Genomic DNA, 23,415 nt, shown 5'->3' on the forward strand with positions numbered 1-23,415 from the left:
AACAGGAAGATAAGCTGTGAAGTAACAGTATTTAAAAGGTCGCAGTAGAGTCAAAGGACGAAGGTAATGTATATGTAACAAAACTCATTGTGGATTAAAAGGTTGTTGAGTTTGATACAAGTAGTTTTTCTATGTTCTAATATAATGATATAGCTGAAAAAACCTTAGTTTTGCAGGTTCAATGATAAATAATCAATTAATTAGGAGTTATTTGAGACAGTGACACACACTTTAGGTAGGTTTTTTTAAGCGAATATGAATGCAAGGTGAGTGTAGAATCAGTGACTTTTGGATTCTGAAGTAGACATCCTATCTATATAAACCAGCTGTAGCCACTTTCTTATTAAAAAGAGCTTACTTAGTTCTGTGAGCCACACAGTCTAAAATTCCTAATTTTTGTTACTGAGAACGTTGGCAAGACATAAAAGATGCTTTAGGTTAGATTTATGAGTTGTACTATCTGTTTTCCTTGGTTAATAAGCCTAAATATTCCCTAGAAATTAGTAATTTACATCAGTACAATCTGTCGGTGGCTGACTTCGTCCATTTTGACTTAAAAACTGGCGACAGCATTGGCATACGGATGGTTCCATCACTAGTCAATAGTTATTTGTGTAACTAGTGGGTGAAGTGGCACTTTGATGCACACGAGAGAAATGTTTACGCAATGTAGGCGAGTGTGGCAAGTTTCTCAAGTGCAACAAAGGCAGTTTGCACTCGTGTTACTCATTATATTTTTCCTACAGTTACTTTAAAGCAAATAAAAAGTTAGCCTTTCAAACACTGTACAACACGTTTTTAGGTTAGGTTAAATCCAAACATTGAACAAATTGGGAAAATCTGCACCAGCTGATCGTAGTAAGTAATATCTTTAAGTGTTGCCAACTTATTTTCAAGCGTACACATATTACGTGCCCAATAAAAGCACGCTGTTTTGTGTTGTTTGGTTGGAATACTGGTGTGCCAAAAAGTAAAAAGTGTGCGGCAAAGTAAGTGCAGCAATTAGCAGCTTTCTGTACTATAATCAGTGCAAGGAAGCCCAATTTGTGGGGTCACTGTAGGAAAAGGTAGAATGGAGTGAGATGATCTAGCTTTGTTAAAGATCAGCTGTTTGATTAGTCAGGATCATTTAACTTAACTACAATAAGTAAGGATGGATTTGTCAAATCTTGCTAAATTCCATGATCCATTATAGCATATCAACATAGGCTTGTATCTGAAATGTAGTAAGCAAAGGAAGGTGTGAGCTGTTGCAGCACAAGAATCAACCGTACTGACACACTTTTTGTGGCACCACAGGGTATAACGTGGCCAGGTCATCCAGGGATAAAGGACCAGCCAATAAGTGGAAGGGGGAAAAGGATCACTTTGACACCAGAACAGTTTGTCACCAGGTAATCTTGTCATTGGAGGCCCTTGTCATTGCACCAGATGAACTGAAGACATTGTTGCTATGATTTTGCAACAACAATCTATTCCTGCAATAGCGGCATAATCGTGCACGTCTCCAAAGGTGTCAGGGACATACATTAATTATCGTCACGTCTTGTAATCAGGACAAAACTGCTGTCAGTTCAAACAAATTCAGTCCCATTAAAATCTTAAACTTAATTTAAACCCTCCTGAAGGCTAGGAGCATATATTTCCTCTTTTTTGGAACCGTCCGTTCCTAATGATTAAATCTACATTACCAATTGGTACAAAAAATATATTTGTCTTGTGAAGTGGTTCGCCAGTGAAAAAGGTCAGGGAACACTAAACAAAGGTAGTATATTCTTTAATCGCTGTAGATTACTAAAATTGTTAGTTTAACCCTTTTGTTAAGATTACGGTACTTAAATCTCATTGATGTCTAAAGTTTGTTCACAAAATTTAGGTGGTTTAAAGGGAAGGTTTCCTAGGTTCCCCCCCACCTTTTTAGCTTAATGTATACATCAGTTGATCAGCTGTTGGTTGTTGTTTAATAGTTCAGATAAAGTGGAGGGGATGGAATTGCTTCCCCTCAAACCAAAAAAATTTAGTGAACGGAGTATAGTTGATATCTAAAATGACAGCAATTCAAATTCCTTTAAAAAAAACTTCTCGTAAAAGATAACGTTTCCGAGTTACTAAAACTAGTTATAGACCAGAAAGGTTTTGGAATTATTCAAACGAGTCACTTCCTTTATTTAAAATAAATAGATTTATTACTTAGAATCGATATAAACAATTAAATTATAAACAATCATTTAGCTTTAAAAGTATAGCAATAAAACATGAGCCCATGTTAACAAAATATAGCATGCTGACTAGAGTATACAAGCATTTTGGGTAAAATATACACATCAACATATTAAACAATATTAAATTTGAGCAGTAACAATAATACTTGTAATAGACATTCAAAGCTGGCCTTAAATGTTTAGCATTCAATTGTTATTGGCTCTAACCAAATATGTAGCCCACAAAACTAAACAATATGGAACAACAACTATGTCAAACTAATTTCATAAAGACATATAAAAACTCAACAGTCATAAATGCTTGGAAAGGGTCCAGAAGTCGATAATTTTAAAGTTACAAATTAAATCAACCCTCCCACAGCTGCTGTTTTTTTTTAATTGATTTTTTTACGTCAAACCTTCAAACCTATCACAATGTCTTTTCTCTTTCTTACTTCAAAACTAAATTCAAAACTAAACTGTTATGGATAAAGTAGTTTCATATATTAAGATTTTTGTGAATCAAATCAAACATTTCAAATTAATTTTTAAATAGATTTTTGTTAAAGATATGTACAAAATCTGACTTTATTGTATCCTCACCTAACTTTTTCCTACTATGCAATAACTTATTAGAAAATTCTTGTTTGACTTCACTAAATAAAGTTTTTATAGACTGCCTCTTAAATCACAGAATGTTTTTCTACTATTGATCCAAAAACCATGTTTTTTTTTAAATTAGCCAACAAGCAGACCATTTAGAACCATACAAAAGCTCATACTATAAGGATGACTAAATCAAAAGGCATATGGTTAAAATGGCAATAAATAAAATAAATACAAAGGTCTTAATGTTTAGACACGTCTAATTCCTATATTAAGGGCTGTACAGTATCAATATCGGAGGGTGTATTACTAAATCACTAAAATCAGGGGTTCAGCGACTCTGAAAATATGATGTCTAACTTATCACGTCCTAACATTCCAAACTCTTAACTAAAAGTCTCAATTACTTGAGCTAATCCAAATGGCCTAATTTCAGTCATATTTATTTTCCAATCTAAAAGAACTCAAAATTAAATTTTAATTAAACTTTCTATTCACAATTTAAATTTAACCTAACGTGATGCATGTAATTCAGGTACACTTAAAAATTAAAATTCTTAAACATACAACACGTAAATTTTGAAATTTGAAAATAGAAAACTTAATAAAACTGTTAAAACCTTTTTGGCAATATACTAACTCAATTCAAAAACTAAAACTGTGACTGAATATATAGTGATCACTTTAAAACTCTCAAACCAACCTGAAGTGTACTCAGTTACTAATGGACTAAAGGTAACGACACCTGCACAAAGGAATGTTTAGTATAAACTGATTATCTGCGTTGCCTCATGTGTTCCGCAATCTTGGGATCTTCCCTGACAATCTGCACCATCCTCAGGACTAGAATAGCCAACACCTGAAACATACAACGTATTAAAAAATCACAATGTTAAATGTAGAGGATGCCTGCAGGGAGTGGAAGAGCAACCGCCTCCTCCAGGAACTGAGTATCTGTCGGAAAACTCGACCCGTCTGGAACAACCCAATCAAGTCCATCACCATCTACGAGCGCAGATGAACCCATAGATATTTGTCTGTCAGAATCACTAGATGTGTCAAGTAAGCCTAGTTTTATTAATCCTTCTATTGTAAATAAAAATGAGGATGTTATAGTATTTAATGTAGCTCACTGGAACGTGCAAGGCCTCACAGGCATTGGTAAAGTTGATGAAATCATAAGCTTAGATGACAGTTTTGATTTAAGTGCCCTGTGTATTTGTGAACATTGGGTTGGAAGTCACAATCATTTATCAGATATGACTATCCCTGGATTTGTATTAAAAAGTGCTTATGTAAGACAATCAGAGGAGAGGGGTGGCACAGCAATATTTGTCAAATCACACTTTAAGTGTGAAGAACTAACCTTTCTCGTGGATTTATCAATCAAAAATGTCTGTGAGGTTGCTGCAGTTTTCATCAAAGATGTTAATGTTATATGTTTAGAAATTTATAGAGTACCTGATAACAAAAATTTTGAACTTTTTATAGAATGTATGTATAATGTATTTAATCTTTTAAGTGGTAGAAATAAGACTAATGCCTCAATAATTTTATGCTCTGACTACAATGTTAATACTTTGTTGGGTAGTGTCAAAAAATATGTTGTCGAGAATTTATTGTTAAGTTTCAATTTAAAAAATACAATATTTGAGGTCACCAGGCCTAGTACTCGTGGTGGTAAGGATGGCACATGTATTGATAATATATCAGTATCTGTGCTTTCTGAAAGGATCAATTTAGCCTTGGTGGTACCGATGGTTGTTTCTGACCATCATGCTTTAATTTTTGGTAGTAAATTTGAAGTCTCTGCAAGTAGTAAAACAAAACGACATGATAACAGAAATATCAAAATAACCAGACCAGTATATGATTTAAATGTGGCTTATTTTACATGCTTATTGAGTAAAGTTAATTGGTTATCTTTGTACAGATTAGATGGTATTGAGCATAAGTTTGAATTCTTTATGGAAGTATTTATGAGTACGGTTGAAGTTGCTTTTCCGCTTCAGCATAAAAAAACAGACAAGAACAGGCCTAAAAAGTTTAAATGGTATAATGCTAGTCTGCATTTACTTAAAGAAGAGTGTCTGTCTATGCACAGTAAATTTAAGAATACTGGGTGTGCAATGTACAATGTTCAGTATAACAGGCTAAAATCTGAATACAAAAAAGCAGTGAAACAAGCTAAACTAGCCTATAACTGTAGTAGGGTAAAAAATGCCAATAATAAACCTAGGGCCATCTGGTCTATTGTAAACGAGGGTCTGAACAAAAATGAGAGGCCTTCTGTTGATAAGGAATCACTAAGCTTAAATTGCACCATGTTCAATAACTGCTTTGTTGATAATGTAAAATCAATTGTTCAAAGAGTTCCAAAGGCCAATGAAAGTGTTCAACATTATTTAAATAAACTGAGTCCTTTCAACAACGTACACAAGTCTTTTACATTCAATAATGTGTCCGTTGAACAAGTGTTCAGAGCAATCTATTCTTTAAGCGATAGCTTAAGCTTGGATGTATATTTTATTAATTCTCAGATCATGAAATTAGCGGCACCATACATTGCTGAAATACTTTCATACCTGTTTAATCTTTGTATTGATGAGGGTGTTGTTCCACATTGTTTAAAATTAGTGAAAGTTATTCCTATTTTTAAAAAAGGCTCAAAAGTAAAATATGAAAGCTACCGTCCTATATCAATAATTCCAGTTTTGTCTAAAGTTTTTGAAATTTTGTTAAATAATCAAATTAAAATATTTTTTGAAAATAAATTACTGTTTTCTGATAGTCAGTGTGGCTTTAGGTCTAATAGGGGAACAAGTACAGCAATTGTCAACTTCACTAGAGATTGTTTATCGGCATTAGATGCTAGAAAAAAGGTATGTAGTAGTTTTTACGATATGTCAAAAGCATTTGACACTGTAGATCACACAGTACTTATGCAAAAGCTTGGTTTTTATGGGTTTGACACAGTCTCGTTGAATCTGATTAAGTCTTATTTGTCACAGAGGTACCAGTCTGTCTTATTTAATGGCTGTTTTTCACCATATTTGCCAGTGTCTACAGGTGTGCCTCAGGGCTCGATATTAGGTCCTACTATTTTTATAATTTATGTTAATGACCTACCTGCTGCCATTTCCAATGAATATGTGATACCTTATATGTATGCAGACGACCTGGCCATACAAATCAGCTGTAATAGTAATAGTGGTCTCTTAAATGATCAGTTACTACTCAAGTCTAATAATTTAATTGAAGACTGGGCTGCAGCCAACATTTTATGCTTAAACAAAGAGAAGACACAAAGCCTAAATTTCAGTTTTGGAAATTCCTCTGATGAAATGTCAAGTGTTAAGTTTTTAGGTATTACTTTACAGACTAATGTTAAGTGGGATGAACACATTAAATCTTTGTGCAATAAGGTAGCTAAAGCAATCTTTATGATTAGAAGACTTAAGTTAATTGTTAATATTGATGTTTTGGCTGCTGTGTATTTTGCACATATACAAAGCCACCTGTCATATGGTATAGTGTCATGGGGTTATGACAGTAATACAATAAAATTATTGCGGCTTCAGAAGAGAGCCTTAAGAATCATGTTCAATGTTAATCGTAGGACCCATTGCAAACCACTTTTTAAGAAACTTAAAGTAATGACTGTTCCCTCTTTGTTTATATTGGATTGCTTAATGTACATTAGAACTAATTTAAAACAGTTTCAAACTAATAGCTCTGTTCATAACTACTTTACTAGGCAAAACAATTATTTAAGAACTGACCAATGTAACTATCAAAGGACAATTAATTCAACTTTTGAGCTGGGTAAAAGAATGTACAATAAATTACCGAACCATGTAAAGCAGCTAGATTTAATTAGATATAAGTCTTATTTGAAGCGACTCCTCCTAGAATTAAGTGTATATAGTGTTGAAGAATTTGTTAAATATTTAGACGTTTATTTGTGTCATAGTTAGTTGTATTGTTTCTTTTTAGAAATCTAATGACGATGCACCAGTTTGATGTTACCTGCTGTAACCCATAAATGTTATGTGCAAATAAATACTTTGACTTTTGACTTTGACTTTGTTGGTAGTTGCACGTTAATATAAATTTGGTGTGAAAATAATTTTAGTTAGAAAGAGGTTGGCCCATCCACATACACATGACCACATGGTTGAGCATGAGACCAGTGGTAAACAGCGATAGGGTGAATCGGTACAGTGCAAGAGTGTACTGATACAACTTAGTGGCAGGTATCAGGCCCATAAACATCACTGTCATACAAATGCAGTAGCAAATCCACACGTGGCACATTCAGGACATGGTGATACTGGATTACTGAATGTCTCGTAATATCAATCGTTATTGCAAATACTGCTAATTTTTGAGAGGATAGGATATAGTACGCCAACAAGCCACGTACAACAGGTTCCACGTAGTTATTAGTGTTTTTGTGCTCTATTTTTTCCAGACCTTTAGACCAATACTGGTCTAATCGCCAGTTGCCAAAGCTCCCGGGCTTTTCCTGTACACCATTGTCAATGGATTATAAGTCAGACTACTAACTGACTAAACTGTTTCATTAAAAGATGGACTTTTTAAGTGTGAAACAAGTTTTACCTCTTTCCAAATGGGTGATAGAAATAAGGGTCCAGTCCCATTGATTTATTTTACGTCTTCCCGGATGAAATACACTGCTAAAGTACAGTACAGGGGTGAACTGTACTGATGAATAGTAGCGGTACCAGGATCCGAACTTCATCTCTGCCTTGGACCCAAAGTCCCTAGCGCTACCCTCAAGCCACCAACTCACCCAAACTAACATCATTCAACTAATATACATTAACAGCTTAGTAAAATTTTAATTGGCACTTTTGTTCAGGCAGTGTAAATCCATATCTAACTTGTTGCTAAAAGAATTAAGTAAACAATTATAAATAAATTTGCTCGATGGTGTGCAATGCAAACGCAAAACAACACTTCTATGTGACATTTCCAGTAGCAGGACAACGCACTGGTAACATTACATGAGTTACCTTATCAAGGGGATCCATAAACCCTCGTTGCATCCACTTAGGTATGGTGGTGCGAGCGTGAGAGAATCCCAGCTTCTGCAGAATGTAGTCTACTCCGTACGGCTCTATACTCTTGCCACCCCATGACAGCAATCTGTACCAATCGAATCAAATCAAATAATTTGAACCATACTTTAATGTTAGTTATAAGAACCATTGACAATGTCGATCACAAGTCTAAAAGACAGCAAAGAGATTTGCTGGAAACCAGTAACTGCCTGAAACAGTTAGAAGACAATTGTATCGAATCAACTGTAACTATTGCCGGTTGGATTCAGAGCGGATTCTGGGCCAAGATATAACTTTTCATCGGGTCATTTTTTTGTTTGGGTTAAATGATACTATCTAACAAAAGGTTTACCAAAGAAAGGAACAAGATTAGTGTTTGGATAGTTTCCTTAAAAAGAATCAAAAATATACAAATGATGTACCACGGTATCACACCACAGTTTTTTAATAAATGAAAATTAAAAAAAAATAGATCTTAAGACTGGCAACCAGCTAATTTAACTTGTATGTCCATTAATTCTAGTTTTTCAACTGTATTCGCCCATATTCAACAATTTAACAAAGTTTTATATGAAATTGGTTATTTTGTTGATGACACTAGATGGGAAGAAACACTCTTGGTCGTAGAAAGATGACGTGGTTGAATTAAAAAAAAATAGTCGTTGTTTTGAATGCTTTGCAACAATCTTGGTGAACAATAGCAAATTCTAACCCCAAAGATGTAGTATTGCGAAGCCCTCCAAAAACATTGATATTTTCGCTAATCCAACGACGCAGTCTTGCAAATACCAAAATTTGATTGTATGGATTTACTTCATCCTCAGACTACCTGACAGTAGGTTCCAGATGCCAGGTCTTGCAGTGGTAATCGCGCCAGTCCTTGGTGTACCCTGTGACTTCCGCGTGTTCAAAACTCTTCTGCTTCTTCTCCTCGTCGGAGGGGCCAGGTGTAGGTGTAGCGCGTCCGTCTCCGGCTGCTCCTTCGCTCGTCCCTACCTCTCGGCTCTCACTGCGTCTCGACTGTCTCTCGGCCAACTCAGGACTCTGAGCACGAGCACCAGGGTATCCCATCTGCTGTGAATATAACAGCAATTAGGTATTCTCAAAAATGGGCTTTAAGCCAGAATAGGTTTAATATTGTGTTTTTTAAGAAAAGTAGGCTTACGGCTAAGCCTTCTCAATGGGAAACATATTTATACACACATAAATAACATAATTCGTGACATAAACATAACATAAAAACACATGATATGTTAAACATAAAAATAAGAAGATTTAATTGTCTGGGAAGCAAAGTGGTTATAGTGATAGCCTTCAAATCTGAAAATCACTGTTTTCATTCTAAGTAAGATCATTATTGGATCTAGACTTAGACTATTTGCCACTGGGCTAAAAATTTATGATGCTGTCTAACAAAATAACGCCGCCGCAGAAAACCTGCAGACTAAGCCAATTTCAATCTGTCTGGTTGGAAACTAAAATATTTTCATAAACAAGACATTATTCATTCCCCATTTATATAACATTTAATTGAATTAAAACTTAGGTTTGCTGCTACGGAGAAAATAATAGAAAATTTTTTTTACAAATGTTAATAGTATACAATGAAATAAATATTTATGCAAAATTGTATCGAAATATTTCCATAAACAAGCAAACCTAGGAATTTTAAATGAACAGTGTTTTAGAATCTTCTCCGTTACCTTTATGTACAACAACACTTCAATATTTGTTTTTTTGAGCTCTACACGATGGTTGCAATGCAAATTGAGTATTCCCACATTTCAAGGGTAAACATTTGGAAAAACCAATGTTTAGAAATTTCAAAACTCCATACCTTGTTCCCATGACCTGATCTTGCCCCACCGTAAATGTCAACATTTCTATTCAAAGTACTCTTAACATTCTAGCACTAACCACTCTGTCTTTTTCTCTGATGTACGAAGTTATGAGATCATGTAGGAAGAAGAATGCTTCGGCATCAACAGTGACGAAAATGTGGTCCTCAAACTCTGTCACGAAACTGCATTCCACCATTGGTTTATCGTCTGCAACAAACATATAAATTTGAACTGTATCAATCAATGGTAAGATTAATAATATGCAGCTCAAAATGCCTTCAACCTCGCTGCAAACCTGATGTATAAGTTAATTTCTTATTGTTAGATTTCAAGAAAAACAAAATACTTTAAGCTCCCAGTTCCAACCTCTCGATTTCATTACATTCATTTCATTTCATTTAATTAATTTCATTAAAATTATGTTACTTATTTACCAAATATGTTCTGTAATAACTTACACAACATTTTTAATTTTGCTTATGAAACCTATAATTTATTTAAATAGATAAAACTACATCTTAAGGTGGACTTAACACTTGGCATTAACATTGCTAAAATACATTGGTGATTGGCAGGATTTGAACCACAGACCTTCAAGCCAAAGGTACCAGGCTCTAATCAGACCAGCCGTGAATTAAAACAATTAAACATAATTATGTCTGCCTACTAAGAGTGTAGTTCAACTTGACTAACTCTCGTTAACATGCCTTGGTGGAATTGATTATTTGACACATCCTCCTTGTAACAATTAAATAAGATATGAAATTAAATAGATTTTTTCCGGCTGGACTTTTTAATCAATACAACAAACTAAACATAAGTAGTAAATAAACTAAACATTCACAGCTTTCCAACAAATCTAAAGTAACCTATTTTTGGAAGAAATTAACAGTTGAAGACATCAACACTTTGTATTAAGTCAAGCATAACCACTTTCACTCTAAAAACATTTAAGCAAAAAAATATTTAAACATTATAAAAATATTTCCATACCGAATAACAATAAATATTACTTTCCAGTAAGCCTAGTAGGTTTTAAATTTATACCTTGTCCAGTAATTTATTCAATTACTACATGTAGAGATTACATCGACCTTAATTAAATCAACTAAATGCACACAAACAATAACATTGATTGAGTGAAGTGATAAAAAAAGTCAGGCACCGGCGAGATTCGAACTCACGATCTCCTGTTTACTAGACAGGCGCTTTAACCAACTAAGCCACGGCGCCGACATCCAGTGACTAGTGCCAAACAATATCTGGCAGATGTTGAGCTTCTTATCTTATCAATACAGATTTAACCACATTCAGTAGTCTAATGGGTTTAAACATTTGAGAGCTTTTGAAAAATGAAATGTATGTTTGCTAGTGTAACAAAAAGTATATAATGTGGTATATTTATATTATTATCAAATAATTAATTATAATTCAACAATATACGTCTACTATGTATATAAAACTGTAACAGGTTTATTTTGGGTTTAAAAATTACAAAAATGTGTTTACTACTCTGGTTATAACATAAAAAAATGACAAAGGATAATTTTTTTATGCTGCTAAATTATTACACACATTGATTATTATGATTTTTATATTAAATTATGGTTTAATTTATTTAAGAAGTTAGTTAGTGAAATAATTAGTATTTCCTGATAATATAATAACTGAAGTCAAATTTCTATCAAAATATACTAAACTGTGTATAATTTGTGAAATTTATGTTTCACATTAGCAAATTATGTATCTAATAACAATTTTTAATTATAAAAAAACCTTTTGGAGCAATTTATTTCTTAATTTCACAGAATATAACCAAACCAAGAAATATAAACTTTGTACAGTATTGACATTTTAGAAGGCAACAAGCACTTGGCATTTTCCAATTCTCTCTTCCAGTATATATACTTTACTTCTATTAATTTATTTCCACAAAATTCTTTCAAGAATAATTATTTTTTACCTTTTTTTTCCTTTTGCAAAAGAAGAGAAAAAGGAATTAATCTATTTAGAAATATGCACAGTTTCTATGCAGCTGAATATTTTCCCCCTGAGGATAATAAACAACTTAAGCCCCTCAAAAGAGCAGTTTCTGCAGTACCACAGAAAGACTTTATGTGCAAAAAGACCTACTAATAAGGGTCTCCAGGCAAGACTTATAAGTGACGTGAAAAATTCTCCATGATCACGCCAAAATCGTCAACATCTTCCTTGGTCACAATAAAATCATATTCGTCTTTCTTGGTCACGACATCATCATCATTGCCTACAATCACGGCAATTGATCACGCAAGATCTTGAAGAAATTGTCAATTTTGAACTGTGCATCTTCGCAGGCCCTTTCTGCAATCGCGAAAATTAAAGCTCGCCCTGGCTCGACCCAAACCTGAGCTTGGCGAAAATTATTCCCAGTCTAAACCCACTCCTCAGATCAACTGTTGGCCCAACCCGATCCAAAAATATCAATCCTGTAGACCCTAATGTCTTAATGACAATATGGCCTTTCTCACCGGAAGGCTCTGGCGTGAGAGCCGCCTGCCAATGCTCCGTCTTGAGGTGCAGCTGCAGTGAAGGAAGTGCAAAGATGACCTCCCTGGTGTGGTTATTGTCCTGCTTGGGTGTTCTAGAGCGGACTGTACCTCCCTCGCTCTCGGCTCTCTCACGCTCCACACTGGGGAACCTGTCTATCTCTGTAACACAACGATATAAAAATAAACATAAAGCAATCAACATGAACTACATTAAGGGTATCAACAAGATTACAAAGACTATCTCCCATTAGCTTGACATTAAAATTGAACACCCTATCAATCATTCAATCATGCAATCATTAATTTATTAACTAAACAAAAATGGATACATGCATACGAATTTTATAAAAAGAAATAATTAAAGCAATTACAGTGATTTACCGAAAGAGGTAACTTATGGGGTTTTACAGAGAAAAAAAAAATCAAGATAAATTTTTATAACTATTTAATTGTATTCTTATCTTACAGCTATTTCAAAGTGAAAAATGACTGTAACAAAATAATCAAACATTCAATCAAAATTGTTAGAACCTTTACCTTTTGGGACACTCATTTGAAAAAATAAATAATATTTAGAGCTTTTTGCCCCCTTTTGAATAATTTAAACTTAAATTTTTAAATCACTATCTGTGTTTGCTTAACCTTGTGTTTAAGCAAGAAATTACATCTCTTTCTTTCTTCTACCTAAAAAAATAACTGACAGCAATGTGCAATTGACTATTCTACACTTTAAGCTACAGTTTTGGTGAGTCAGTGACTACGGATTCATAGCAGTGATGCTGTCGGTTCAGGTCCAGCACATGCCACTAAATTTTATCAGTACAGTTCACTCTTTTATTGTACCGAATCACCCTACAACCTCCCTTGCTTTGCCAGCTACGTTACACAGGAACACTTGGTACCTATGACGTACATATGCAAGGTTAAAAGAGGCCACCAACCTCTGATATAAAACTACTTTCCTTGTAGTCATAATTTTTCAGGATATCAACCACAAGGAAAAAAACGTCTGCACATGTTTCAAGCAGCTGTGAGGCAACCGCAGAAGGCAATTACCGTCAATCTCGCTGCAGGAGAACGCGTAATGGAACCACTCCTGCAGTGTGCGGAACTGCGGTGGGAACAGCATGTTGCGGGACACTTTACACACCGTAGCCATACTGTGGTGTTCTGGAGCATGAGGCTGTTCCCCGGTCAGACCTAGGCTGAACGTCAGCGTCTGTACAATGTGTACGTCTAGTGCCTCGGTTTCTGCAACAAACAGTAAATTTAATAAGTATGTCTGAGTACTAGTTTGATTTATAGAATAAGGAGGATAGCAGCTAGCTTACCTAGAAGAAGTACAGGTAGGCCAGATAACATACAGAATATACACTGTGCACACAATAATCAACAACAAAATATTGTGTGTTCAGTGTCTCTTTTCTATCTTCTATGGCCTCACTATACTCCTTCAAGGTAAGCTGGCTACTATCATCTTTATTCTACAAGTCAAAATCCTGACCTAAGACCCTTCATAAACAACTGAGTATTAGTTTGGTACTTTAAAAAAAATCAATTTAGGAGAAAAGTAATCTCTATTTTTGTTTTAAAAATAGTTGTTTAGCCTCCGGATTACTGTATTATACTTAAAATGGTTTAAAATACCTGCATATAGTAATCCTTTGTTGCTGATTTAGGCAACTAGTTTCGGTTCTTGTTTAGAACCATCTTCAGGCCTCAAGGTGTCAAGTGATCACTTCATTCGAAGGTCGTTAACAGAGTTCAATAAATAAAACATATACAAAACACGATACACGGAACGGACACACATTACAAAAAACACGAAAAACACGAAGGGACATTGACAAACGATCGTGACCGGGTCACGATCGTGTTTTTCGTGTTTTTTGTAATGTGTGTCCGTTCCGTGTATCGTGTTTTGTATATGTTTTATTTATTGAACTCTGTTAACGACCTTCGAATGAAGTGATCACTTGACACCTTGAGGCCTGAAGATGGTTCTAAACAAGAACCGAAACTAGTTGCCTAAATCAGCAACAAAGGATTACTATATGCAGGTATTTTAAACCATTTTAAGTATCTATTTTTGTGATTTAATCTGTCAACGTTAAGGATAAAATTAGTGAAATATTTACAACAAGTATATTACTATAGTCCTAGACTCAGCAAAATGGATCGGGGAGGGTGTCGAGTTTGAGAAACTCTTGGTTATTGAGAAAAAGAGCCAAAAGTTAAAACTAAAATTTAACAAAGTACATTTTCTTTTTATTTGTAAATTTAAAAATTCTAAAATTACTACAACAACTCTAGTACTCTGATTATCATGCGGGACCCACATCCCATATCCCTGTCTTAATATCTGCAAGTAGTTCAAATGACAACGGCAACGTACGATGTAACAATTAAAGCTACAAGGTTTGTGGTTGTATTTTGCCACCTGGGCCACTCACAGAGGTATAAATAAATAACAATGGCATGAGGGTTCTGTGGTTAAAAGTTAAAACTATGTACATGTTTAGTGGAACCCAAGTTTGCAAAACTTTGGATACTGCAGACTACAGTTAGACAGCTCTAGATAACCCATCTTTATGGAGTAACCAGTAACCAACATTTTTTTTTACTTTTGAACAACAAGTTAAATTTAGCAATTTACAAACTGGATACTATCAGACCTTCATTTTATTTTGGCGAATTTCCCATATCTTAATAAGCTATTATCGTAGGTTTTTTTTTTTTAAGACCATGATCCGAGACTGATTAGTATTTGTTACTATTGTTCCTTTATTGTTTTGATGTCCCCAGAGGAGGCTAAAAACACCAACCATTCAAATTCCAATATATATATATATATCTCCATTAGCTCAATAACTCACACAAAACTACTCTGGTTGTGATGAAATTTGGAACTCTGGTAAATTTGGTACACATAAAATAACAGAACAGTCGGATTACATGAAAATTTGTACATTAAGGTCTTTTTAACACTAAAAGAAATGGTAAACACCCAATGCTGTTAACATTACTGTTCAAAAGTGATTGAAACTTTTATGATTTATTGATTTTCCCCATTAATACTCCTGCTGCTTACTCATTACAGTATAAGGGTTGTTAATGAGCTAATGGGAGAAAATATGTGTCATTTTGCTGATAAAGTTTATTTTGGTAAACTAAAAGTTCACCTGATAAAGTTTTATAAGGTACCGGTAGTTAGTCATTTGCTCAATTTAACCTCTTTTGTTATTTTTTAATCAACAAAATAAATGTGTATCACAGCAATGGGATAGATTCTTCAAGGTAGAATACTATCTATAATGTATCAATATTAGCTAGCATTATTTATTTTATTCATCACACTACTCCTCAATTACACCCATCAACTTATTCATCAACAAACATTCACAACTGCCTTTCACATAAAACCTAACTCTGAAGCGACCTCAATTTCTATCAATGAAATTTAGATAAAGCATACAACTATGTTACAACAATTTCCGCTACTCAGAAGCCGATGTGGCAAACATCAGCTGTTTACACACATTGTTGTGGGATTGCTGACCCAGTTTAGACCGGGTCAGCTGCTGAGTAACTGAGACCTACACTCAGCACTGTGACCAGCTGTTTGATTAGAAGTTCAGCAATACCCAAGGTCAGAATTTGTAGTTACTTTTAAAGAGAAAACAAATTGAATTCACTATTGATTGTTTAGCATTCACGGTTTACAATCAGAACTAAATTTTTAGTCAAATCTTATTTGGTGTACTTTGTTAAGAAAATGTAAAATTGGGCCAATATTTACTTACAAAAAATATAACATTGATTTAAATGAGGTTAATAAGTGTTTTGAAATTAGTATTACAACTCATTGAAAATTACAATAACAATGGTGAATTTATATCTGAAATTAAAATAATATTTACCTGTAAATTTTTAGTACTGCAGTTTGGGATGAATTATTAAACTACAAAATTTGTATTTACTTATTTTAAAAGGGGAGTGTTCTTAAAAGAAAAAGATACTTTTAAAAAGCAACAAAGATGCATTTCATTACAAAACTTTACACTTTTTGACGTGTCAACTGTTTAAAAGAAAAATAAATTTTTTTCATACTTTCATGATGTATTTTATAAACTATGAATATTGTTAAAAATAAAAAGAGATGGAAATTAAATATTTTTTGTAATTTTTTACTAATAGTAACACTGGTTTTCAAAAAATAAAACGTAAACTAGAATTGTAGGCCTAACCCGAGTTGTAAGAGAAAAATTCTAGAATACACACAATTAACAAAACTCAAACCATCTCACCAAAAAGCTTTTCTTTCATATTTTACCTAGGTATATACTTTTTTTTATGTCCCCCTTTATATCCTAGGATGCTTGGCTCTAACTGTTTTCCACATCACTTCAGCTAAGCTAGGCCTAGAGGGTTACGGCATCATTATTTAGAAAAAAATCCATTACTGATTGGAAGGATTTGAACCCGGGACTTGGCGGACTAATGTCTCTCGTTCTACCAGTAGACCAACTCATTCCCTGTTTTACCAAGTTTACATTCTCATAGAAGACCCAACATCAAGGTTCCAAAAAAATGAACCTACAAAGGTATAAGGTATACAAATACTTATTAAATACAAATTTTTAACCTCTAATATTTCTTTAACTTTAGCTGATGTCTTACTCTCATTGGTGTAGACTTCCTGGGCCTCAGTGGCGAACGAGATGCACGGCTCTTTGAGTGAAAACAACGCCCAGGACTTGGACCTAAAGTTTATTCCGTGGAAGCACGCCAGAGAGATGTTGTGTCCGTGCAGCTCCATGGTGCCGCCCAGCACGGTGCCAGACGGAGGCAGCGGCTGCCGCACGGTAGACAGGTGCAGACCAGCCACTTGCGCCAACACACGCTGCCAGTGCCGGTGATGTCGAGCGTCCTGCGGAGCCCACGCACTGCCTGCGCCGCTCATACTCTCTAGAACATATGGGGTTGGTAAAACATAGTGAAGATTGTAGTCACACTTACAAATTCTACACACTTAAAAGTTCAATAGAAACAAAACAGGATAATGTGGGTTAGTGTTAATGGGTGTAGTTATTTTCATAGAGCTCCAGTTAACAACATAATTTCCTTCAATCAAAAGTGATACCATGAACTGTTTTTCTATAGTAGCCTACCTCCAAAAGTTCTACTGGTAATGGTAATTCTATTACTTTTTCAGTAAATTCTAAAGAACCTCTTAACTATCCTGTGTTCATAGCCCTTGGAAAGCGCAGAAAACTATAAGTCACACATATATTAAAGCACTGCAAAACTAAACACAATAGCTCAATGATAGCATGTTCAGCTGATAAAACAGACTTTGTTCAAGACCACATCACTGTGTTTACCATTACTTTGACTAACACTACATAGATACTTAACTACCTTTAAATGCACAAGACCTTAAGAGACCTTTTAAGAGACAAGATGATCTACAGTAACAAGCATTGAGGTTAAACTAATTTACACTTGTTTCAGCCACATACCTGGCAGTCTCTCACCGTTCTTCTTGCTCCTCGAATGCAGCCGTTTGCGGAAGCTGCCGTTGTTGCCGGACGCTGAGCTGCCGAGCGCGGAGAACACTCGTTTGCTGCTCTTGAACTGTTGAGAAAAGAACTCGTCTAGTTTGTAGTACATCTTGAGCAGGTCCACAGTTGTGGATTTCGAGATCATCAGTTGCAGCTGGTCCCAACCCATGTCTCCGTGCATGAAGATCATTGCTGGCCTGCCGAAGGTATGTACGGTTGGTTAATAATACGCTTAGAGGAGTTTTTCCAGATAACTTGAGAAAAAACTTAACCTTGGTACCTTGATAGACTTAATATGACTTTTCACTTTATTACCAAACCAGATGCAGGTTATATGACATCTCTAGATAACTGAGTCGTAAAAATTAACTTAGCCAATCTAAAACACAGAGCTACTTCACTACTGACCCAAAAAACTATTCGGATTTGATCTAAACTATTTAAGTACCTGTCTAAAACATCTAATTGATTCTAATATCACTATGTTTAATTATCTGGATAAATCTTGTCACAATAATTCTATACTTAACACTTTATAAGAACTTTAACAGCATAATAGCAACTTAATTTGATTTGATTTATGGAAAATAGTTCTTTCATCACGTACAAATCATTAACACCTTCCCCGGTCACTGCAAAATCGTAAACATCTTCCCTGATCATGACTAAATGGTAAACATCTCCTGCTGCCACAAGAGACATTATTGTTGCCCCCTGTGTTCGCAGCGCCATCATGAACATTTTTCGCGATCACCCAACTCTTGTCTTCATTCTAACTCTAATGTGAACATTTGTGATGCCAATTCGAACATTTCCTGTGATCTTGCAGACATCATCATCTTCTGCTATCACGGTGCCATCATAAACACCTCTCACTATCACAGAGTCATCATTAAGTAATTTAATCCCAGCCAAAAGTTTGGGAATATATTTTCCCAAAACTCCCATTCATCCCTAACTCTAATGATTCCAATATCACTTCACATACCTGCGGGTTGGATTGAAGGCATCGATGCTGGACTTGCGACTCGTCATCTTCCACTCGTCCCGTAGTGACACTACCAGTGAACTGACTCTACACATCAACACTCCGGTACCCATGTAGTCCAGCCGCAGCTCCAGAGCAAACAGGTTCAGTCCCACAGTGTGGTCAGGCTCTGTGCCAGGGTCCTCCTTGATCAAAACTGTAACCGAGGTGAAATTCATGAAACAACCATAACCTCATATTGTCACATAGTTTAAATGTTAACTACAAAATGTTACAGTAGATTAATGGAATATCACATGTTCCGAGAAAACTCCTATCACAGAGAGAGACTTTTCAACTAACTTAGACTGTAGAAGCAGACATCCTATTCATTACAAGCTAGAGCCAGTTTCAGTGTAAAAATAACGTTATAAAAGGCACAATTTCGAGTTGTAGGATAAGGATAGCAGCTATCTTACCTTGAAGAAGTACAGGTAGGCCAAAAAAAATACATAAGAGAGATTAAACACACAATATTTTGTCCGTTTACAAATATGACTTTTTGTAAACTCTCTTCCCCCCTGCTAAACTTGACAAAGTCCCTCAGGGAACAAAATATTGTGTGTTCAGTGTATGGTCTATGGCCTACCTGTACTTCTTCAAGGTAAGCTAGCTGCTATCCTTCATATTATCTTTGACTATATATTATACTATTCAAAATTCTGGCCTAGAGCCTTTCCTTGAGAAAAATTAGTCAAAGATAGGACTGAGGTCTAACAAGCAAGTATTAAATTGCAAAAAATCGATTTAAGGGTTCGTCCAATCTTTTAACCAACCATTTTTGTACTCTTAAATTTCAAAATAGTTCATCTTCCTTCAGTGGTAACGTAAAAGTGCAAATCGAGTAACCATACCATAATTATTCAAAGAGCAGACTACATATTTTATTTAATTTAAATCTTATTATTAAAAATCACTGCCAGGACTATGTCTGTTAACACTCACTGAATGTATCTATTTTGCTGAGCTCAATGGTGCCGCCCACAATGCCACCCTTGGCCTCCAGACTTGAGCCGCCCAGACCCAGACCAATGAACATGTTCTTATGTCCTGTGCTACCGATGGACAGCCGCCCTTCTGACCTGAAGTTCTTAGTCAGCCACCTACATGTAAAAAAGGTAAAAGGTAATAATCAATGTGTCACTATCACAAACTATACGCTGAAAGAATTTACTCAATTGTTATACAACAAACCAAGTTTCAAGTTTCATAAGAATACAGTAGACTTCAAGATTACAAGACACTGAGCAGTTATATTCATGTTAGACCACATTAAAAACAACAGATATAAAAATATCTAATCAAATCTATAGTAACCTAGCGTGATTGTTAGAATTGTTAACAAGTCACATGTCACAGTGAATAGAAATATAACGATGAATACAAAATATAAATCATTTTGTGAATGCAATGTTTAAATCAGGAACAGCGACTTCTTCTATGCAGTGAAAAGGTGTAATTATTAAAAATCTATGCAACACAGCTTCTAAACTTACTAAAAGACACTTAATGGTAACTTGTTAATACTTAATAGTAGTTTACACAACGATCATCATGTAAAGATAGTCATTACAACACGGAAATTTAAGCCACAAGCTTTGGCAAGTGCCTTAAAAACTTCAACGAGTATCGTAAAGGCTAATTACGCAAGTTGCTTATACTACTACCTACGACCGTTTTTCAATAGTTTGTACAACTTCATTACCTATACTCTTTCAATTACTTTTCAGGTTAGTTAGCAAATCATTTAGTTAACACGTTCAGTGCTGACTACATCAATTGATGTAGTCATGCCACGAGCGCTCCTATTGGACTATATCAATTGATGTAGTGGCGCCGAGGCTTCGCCTAGGCCTCGCCGCCATTGGCAAGCGCCTGTTGGAATGCCTGCCGTGCTGAGCGTGTTAACCAAAGAATGTGTGAATTTATGGCAGAAGTCGGTAGATCAACCATTGTATAGGTAATTACCAGCTGATAAGTTGGCATTCGATACTCCTTTTCTTTGAACCATTGAACTCCATTGGTCAATTATTTTACCATACTACTGCTGTAAAGTGTAAAGTAATGCGGTAAAGTGAACCTTTTCTATTTAAAAAAATTGAATTCAAAAGGCTAGTTTAGAAACAGTTGTGGGTAAATATGTTTACACTGACACTGTCTAACCCATTTTGTGTTAGGTTTAGCCTACTAAAACTATTATTAGCTGCACTAATTTCTTGTATTAATACAATTTTCTAAGTTATGCTAGCTGAACTCACTTTTTTAAAAATCCTAAAAGAAGTTTGAGCTTAGACAATATGAATTCCAGATGACTACTTTACCGACATACTTTACTGCCTGACATTGCTACGACACTCACATGACATTCCCCATAACGTTGCCCATGTTCATGTGCACGTTGAGCCTCTTGAAGTTGACCGCAAACAACACCAAAGTTTCCCAGGTAGAAGTGCTGGTCTTAGTCTCTGTAGGGCTCGGACTGCCTGAACTGGACCCTCTCTTGTTGTGATCTGAACGTGGAACATCATTAGGAACAGATTTTCAAATATACAGGGTGTCCACAAGAGATAAGTACAATGTTATACCTAAGCTAACAGTAGTAGCAGAAGTGACAGTATGGGTAATGCACGACGTTGTACTAATTTTTGTGTGGACACCCTGTATTAATAAATTGTATTAAAAAAGTCAAATTACTCTCATTTGGACGTTTAAAAAATGTTTAGTAATTTTTTTTGTCCATAACACATTACATCAGAATAAACCAAGAGGATTGCGGCATTATCAATTAGATAAACTCCTATGGTGATTGGTAGGATTTGAACCCGGGATCTCAGGAACCAAAGTCCCGCACTCTACTACTAGACTAGCTCGCTCTCCCCGGTCTGGCTAGAATAGTAGTGAGAGTAAGTAAAGCACACAAGGCTGATGTAAAATTTGAACAAGCTCATTTGGCTGCGATTGGAGCTAGTTTGAGACCTTGATTTCCGGACAACCATCTTATTTCTTTTTACTGCCTAATCTAAATCAAAAAGCACTTTGAATACCAACCAGACTGGCAAAACATTTTAAGCAATCCCATATAATGTCAACTAAATACCATACTTAACTTCTGAATCACCAGGTAATAAAGAAAGTAATTAAACATTTACCAGATCTAAGGCGAGCATGTCTTGCCAGGTCTGACTCCAGGTTGAGTCGTAGTTTTTCTCTGTTGGGACCAAGCATGGGACTGCTCTCACTGATCTCACTGAAACAGCATTAATGTAATTACATTTTCGCCACAGTAAAATGGCTTTAGTAAGCAGCTTCTTTTTGTTCTATTTTTAGATCAGAAAGTCGTTAACAGAAAGGGACCAGCAAAGTCACCAGGAAAGCGGTAAAGTCACCTGGAGTATGGTACTAACAGCCGGGGTACAGTAAAGTCAGCTGGGGTAACTGTAAAGTCACCTGGGTTATAATTAGGTCAGCTGGGGTATGGTAAAGTCAGCTGGAGTACGGTAAAGTCACCTGGGGTACAGTAAAATCAGCTGGGGTACGGCAAAGTCAGCTGGAGTGCGGCAAAGTCACCTGGAGTACAGTAAAGTCAGCTGGGGTACGGTAAAGATGTTGTTTCGTGATGTTTAAGTCTGTCACCTGGGGTACGGTGAAGTCACCTGAGTACGGTAAAGTCACCTGGGGTACGGTAAAGTCACCTGGGGTACGGTAAAGTCACCTGGGGTACGGTGAAGTCACCTGAGTACGGTGAAGTCACCTGAGTACGGTAAAGTCACCTGGGGTACGGTAAAGTCAGCTGGGGTACGGTAAAGTCAGCTGGGATATGGCAAACTTACCAACTACAGTACTTTGCAATAGGCTAAAACAATGCTATGCTGTCGACAAAGCTATCTTCCACCTCAGTGCGTATAGTCTTGTCCACCGCAACAATGCTAATATTGCGTCATTGTAAATCACTTTGATTGATAAGTGCTATCGTTATTGTTTAGAGTTTTGTGATCGTTTACTAATTCATCTATGAAGATGCATTAAGATAGAGAATATTGTGAAATTCTTAATAAAATAATTAGTAAGTCTAAAGGAATTAGCTCAAATCTGCTGTCTGATAAATAAAATACCCCTGTATCAGCAAACCAGCAGACTAAGCGAATTTCCATTTGCCTGATTGGAATTTTACTTAAATTCCCTTAAAAATGTCAGATTTATTCCCTATTCAAATAGCATTAGGTTAAACACGCTATTAGGTTTGCTAAAACAAGGAAGGTAATACTACATGTGTTTTAAGTAAAATTGTAATTGTTAGGTATGAAATTTAAAAAAATGAATCAACGAAAATATATCCATAAACAAGCAAACTACAACATTTTAATTACTCTGCCCACAATATATGGGACTGACATTGTATAACTAACCATCCTTTTACCGAAAAAATTTTTGATACGTAGTTTGTCTTGAAAACCATATTTAATTTAAATCGGTAGGTAAAGCTAACTCACTCAGACAATATTCAAACCTATAATTTACAAAAATTTGTATTGCTATAATACATACATTTTACTGTACT

General features: G+C 35.3%; 1 protein-coding gene and 1 non-coding gene across 2 annotated transcripts in view; both read right to left on the reverse strand.

The window, feature by feature from the left end:
• Positions 1 to 2,159: 2,159 nt before the first annotated feature.
• LOC128982159 (bridge-like lipid transfer protein family member 1) overlaps positions 2,160 to 23,415 on the reverse strand; it is an 86,066-nt gene continuing 64,810 nt past the window's right edge. The window contains exons 51-62 of the mRNA XM_054401217.1: positions 22,007 to 22,104; positions 21,217 to 21,367; positions 19,803 to 19,960; positions 18,819 to 19,014; positions 17,789 to 18,027; positions 16,947 to 17,234; positions 13,323 to 13,517; positions 12,246 to 12,425; positions 9,812 to 9,942; positions 8,724 to 8,968; positions 7,847 to 7,979; positions 2,160 to 3,666 (exon numbers count right to left, since the gene is read on the reverse strand). Coding sequence (XP_054257192.1) covers positions 3,583 to 3,666; positions 7,847 to 7,979; positions 8,724 to 8,968; positions 9,812 to 9,942; positions 12,246 to 12,425; positions 13,323 to 13,517; positions 16,947 to 17,234; positions 17,789 to 18,027; positions 18,819 to 19,014; positions 19,803 to 19,960; positions 21,217 to 21,367; positions 22,007 to 22,104 — 2,098 coding nt within the window. The 3' untranslated portion in view covers positions 2,160 to 3,582. The remainder of the gene's footprint in view (positions 3,667 to 7,846; positions 7,980 to 8,723; positions 8,969 to 9,811; positions 9,943 to 12,245; positions 12,426 to 13,322; positions 13,518 to 16,946; positions 17,235 to 17,788; positions 18,028 to 18,818; positions 19,015 to 19,802; positions 19,961 to 21,216; positions 21,368 to 22,006; positions 22,105 to 23,415) is intronic.
• Positions 10,895 to 10,968, reverse strand: Trnat-agu (transfer RNA threonine (anticodon AGU)). Its single transcript has one exon. It is a non-coding gene; the product is annotated as a tRNA-Thr (tRNA).

Source organism: Macrosteles quadrilineatus, unplaced genomic scaffold (genome assembly GCF_028750875.1).
Source record: "Macrosteles quadrilineatus isolate MER2022 unplaced genomic scaffold, UCM_ALF_1.0 Scaffold_142__1_contigs__length_272657, whole genome shotgun sequence".
NCBI classification, from domain to species: Eukaryota; Metazoa; Arthropoda; class Insecta; order Hemiptera; family Cicadellidae; genus Macrosteles; species Macrosteles quadrilineatus.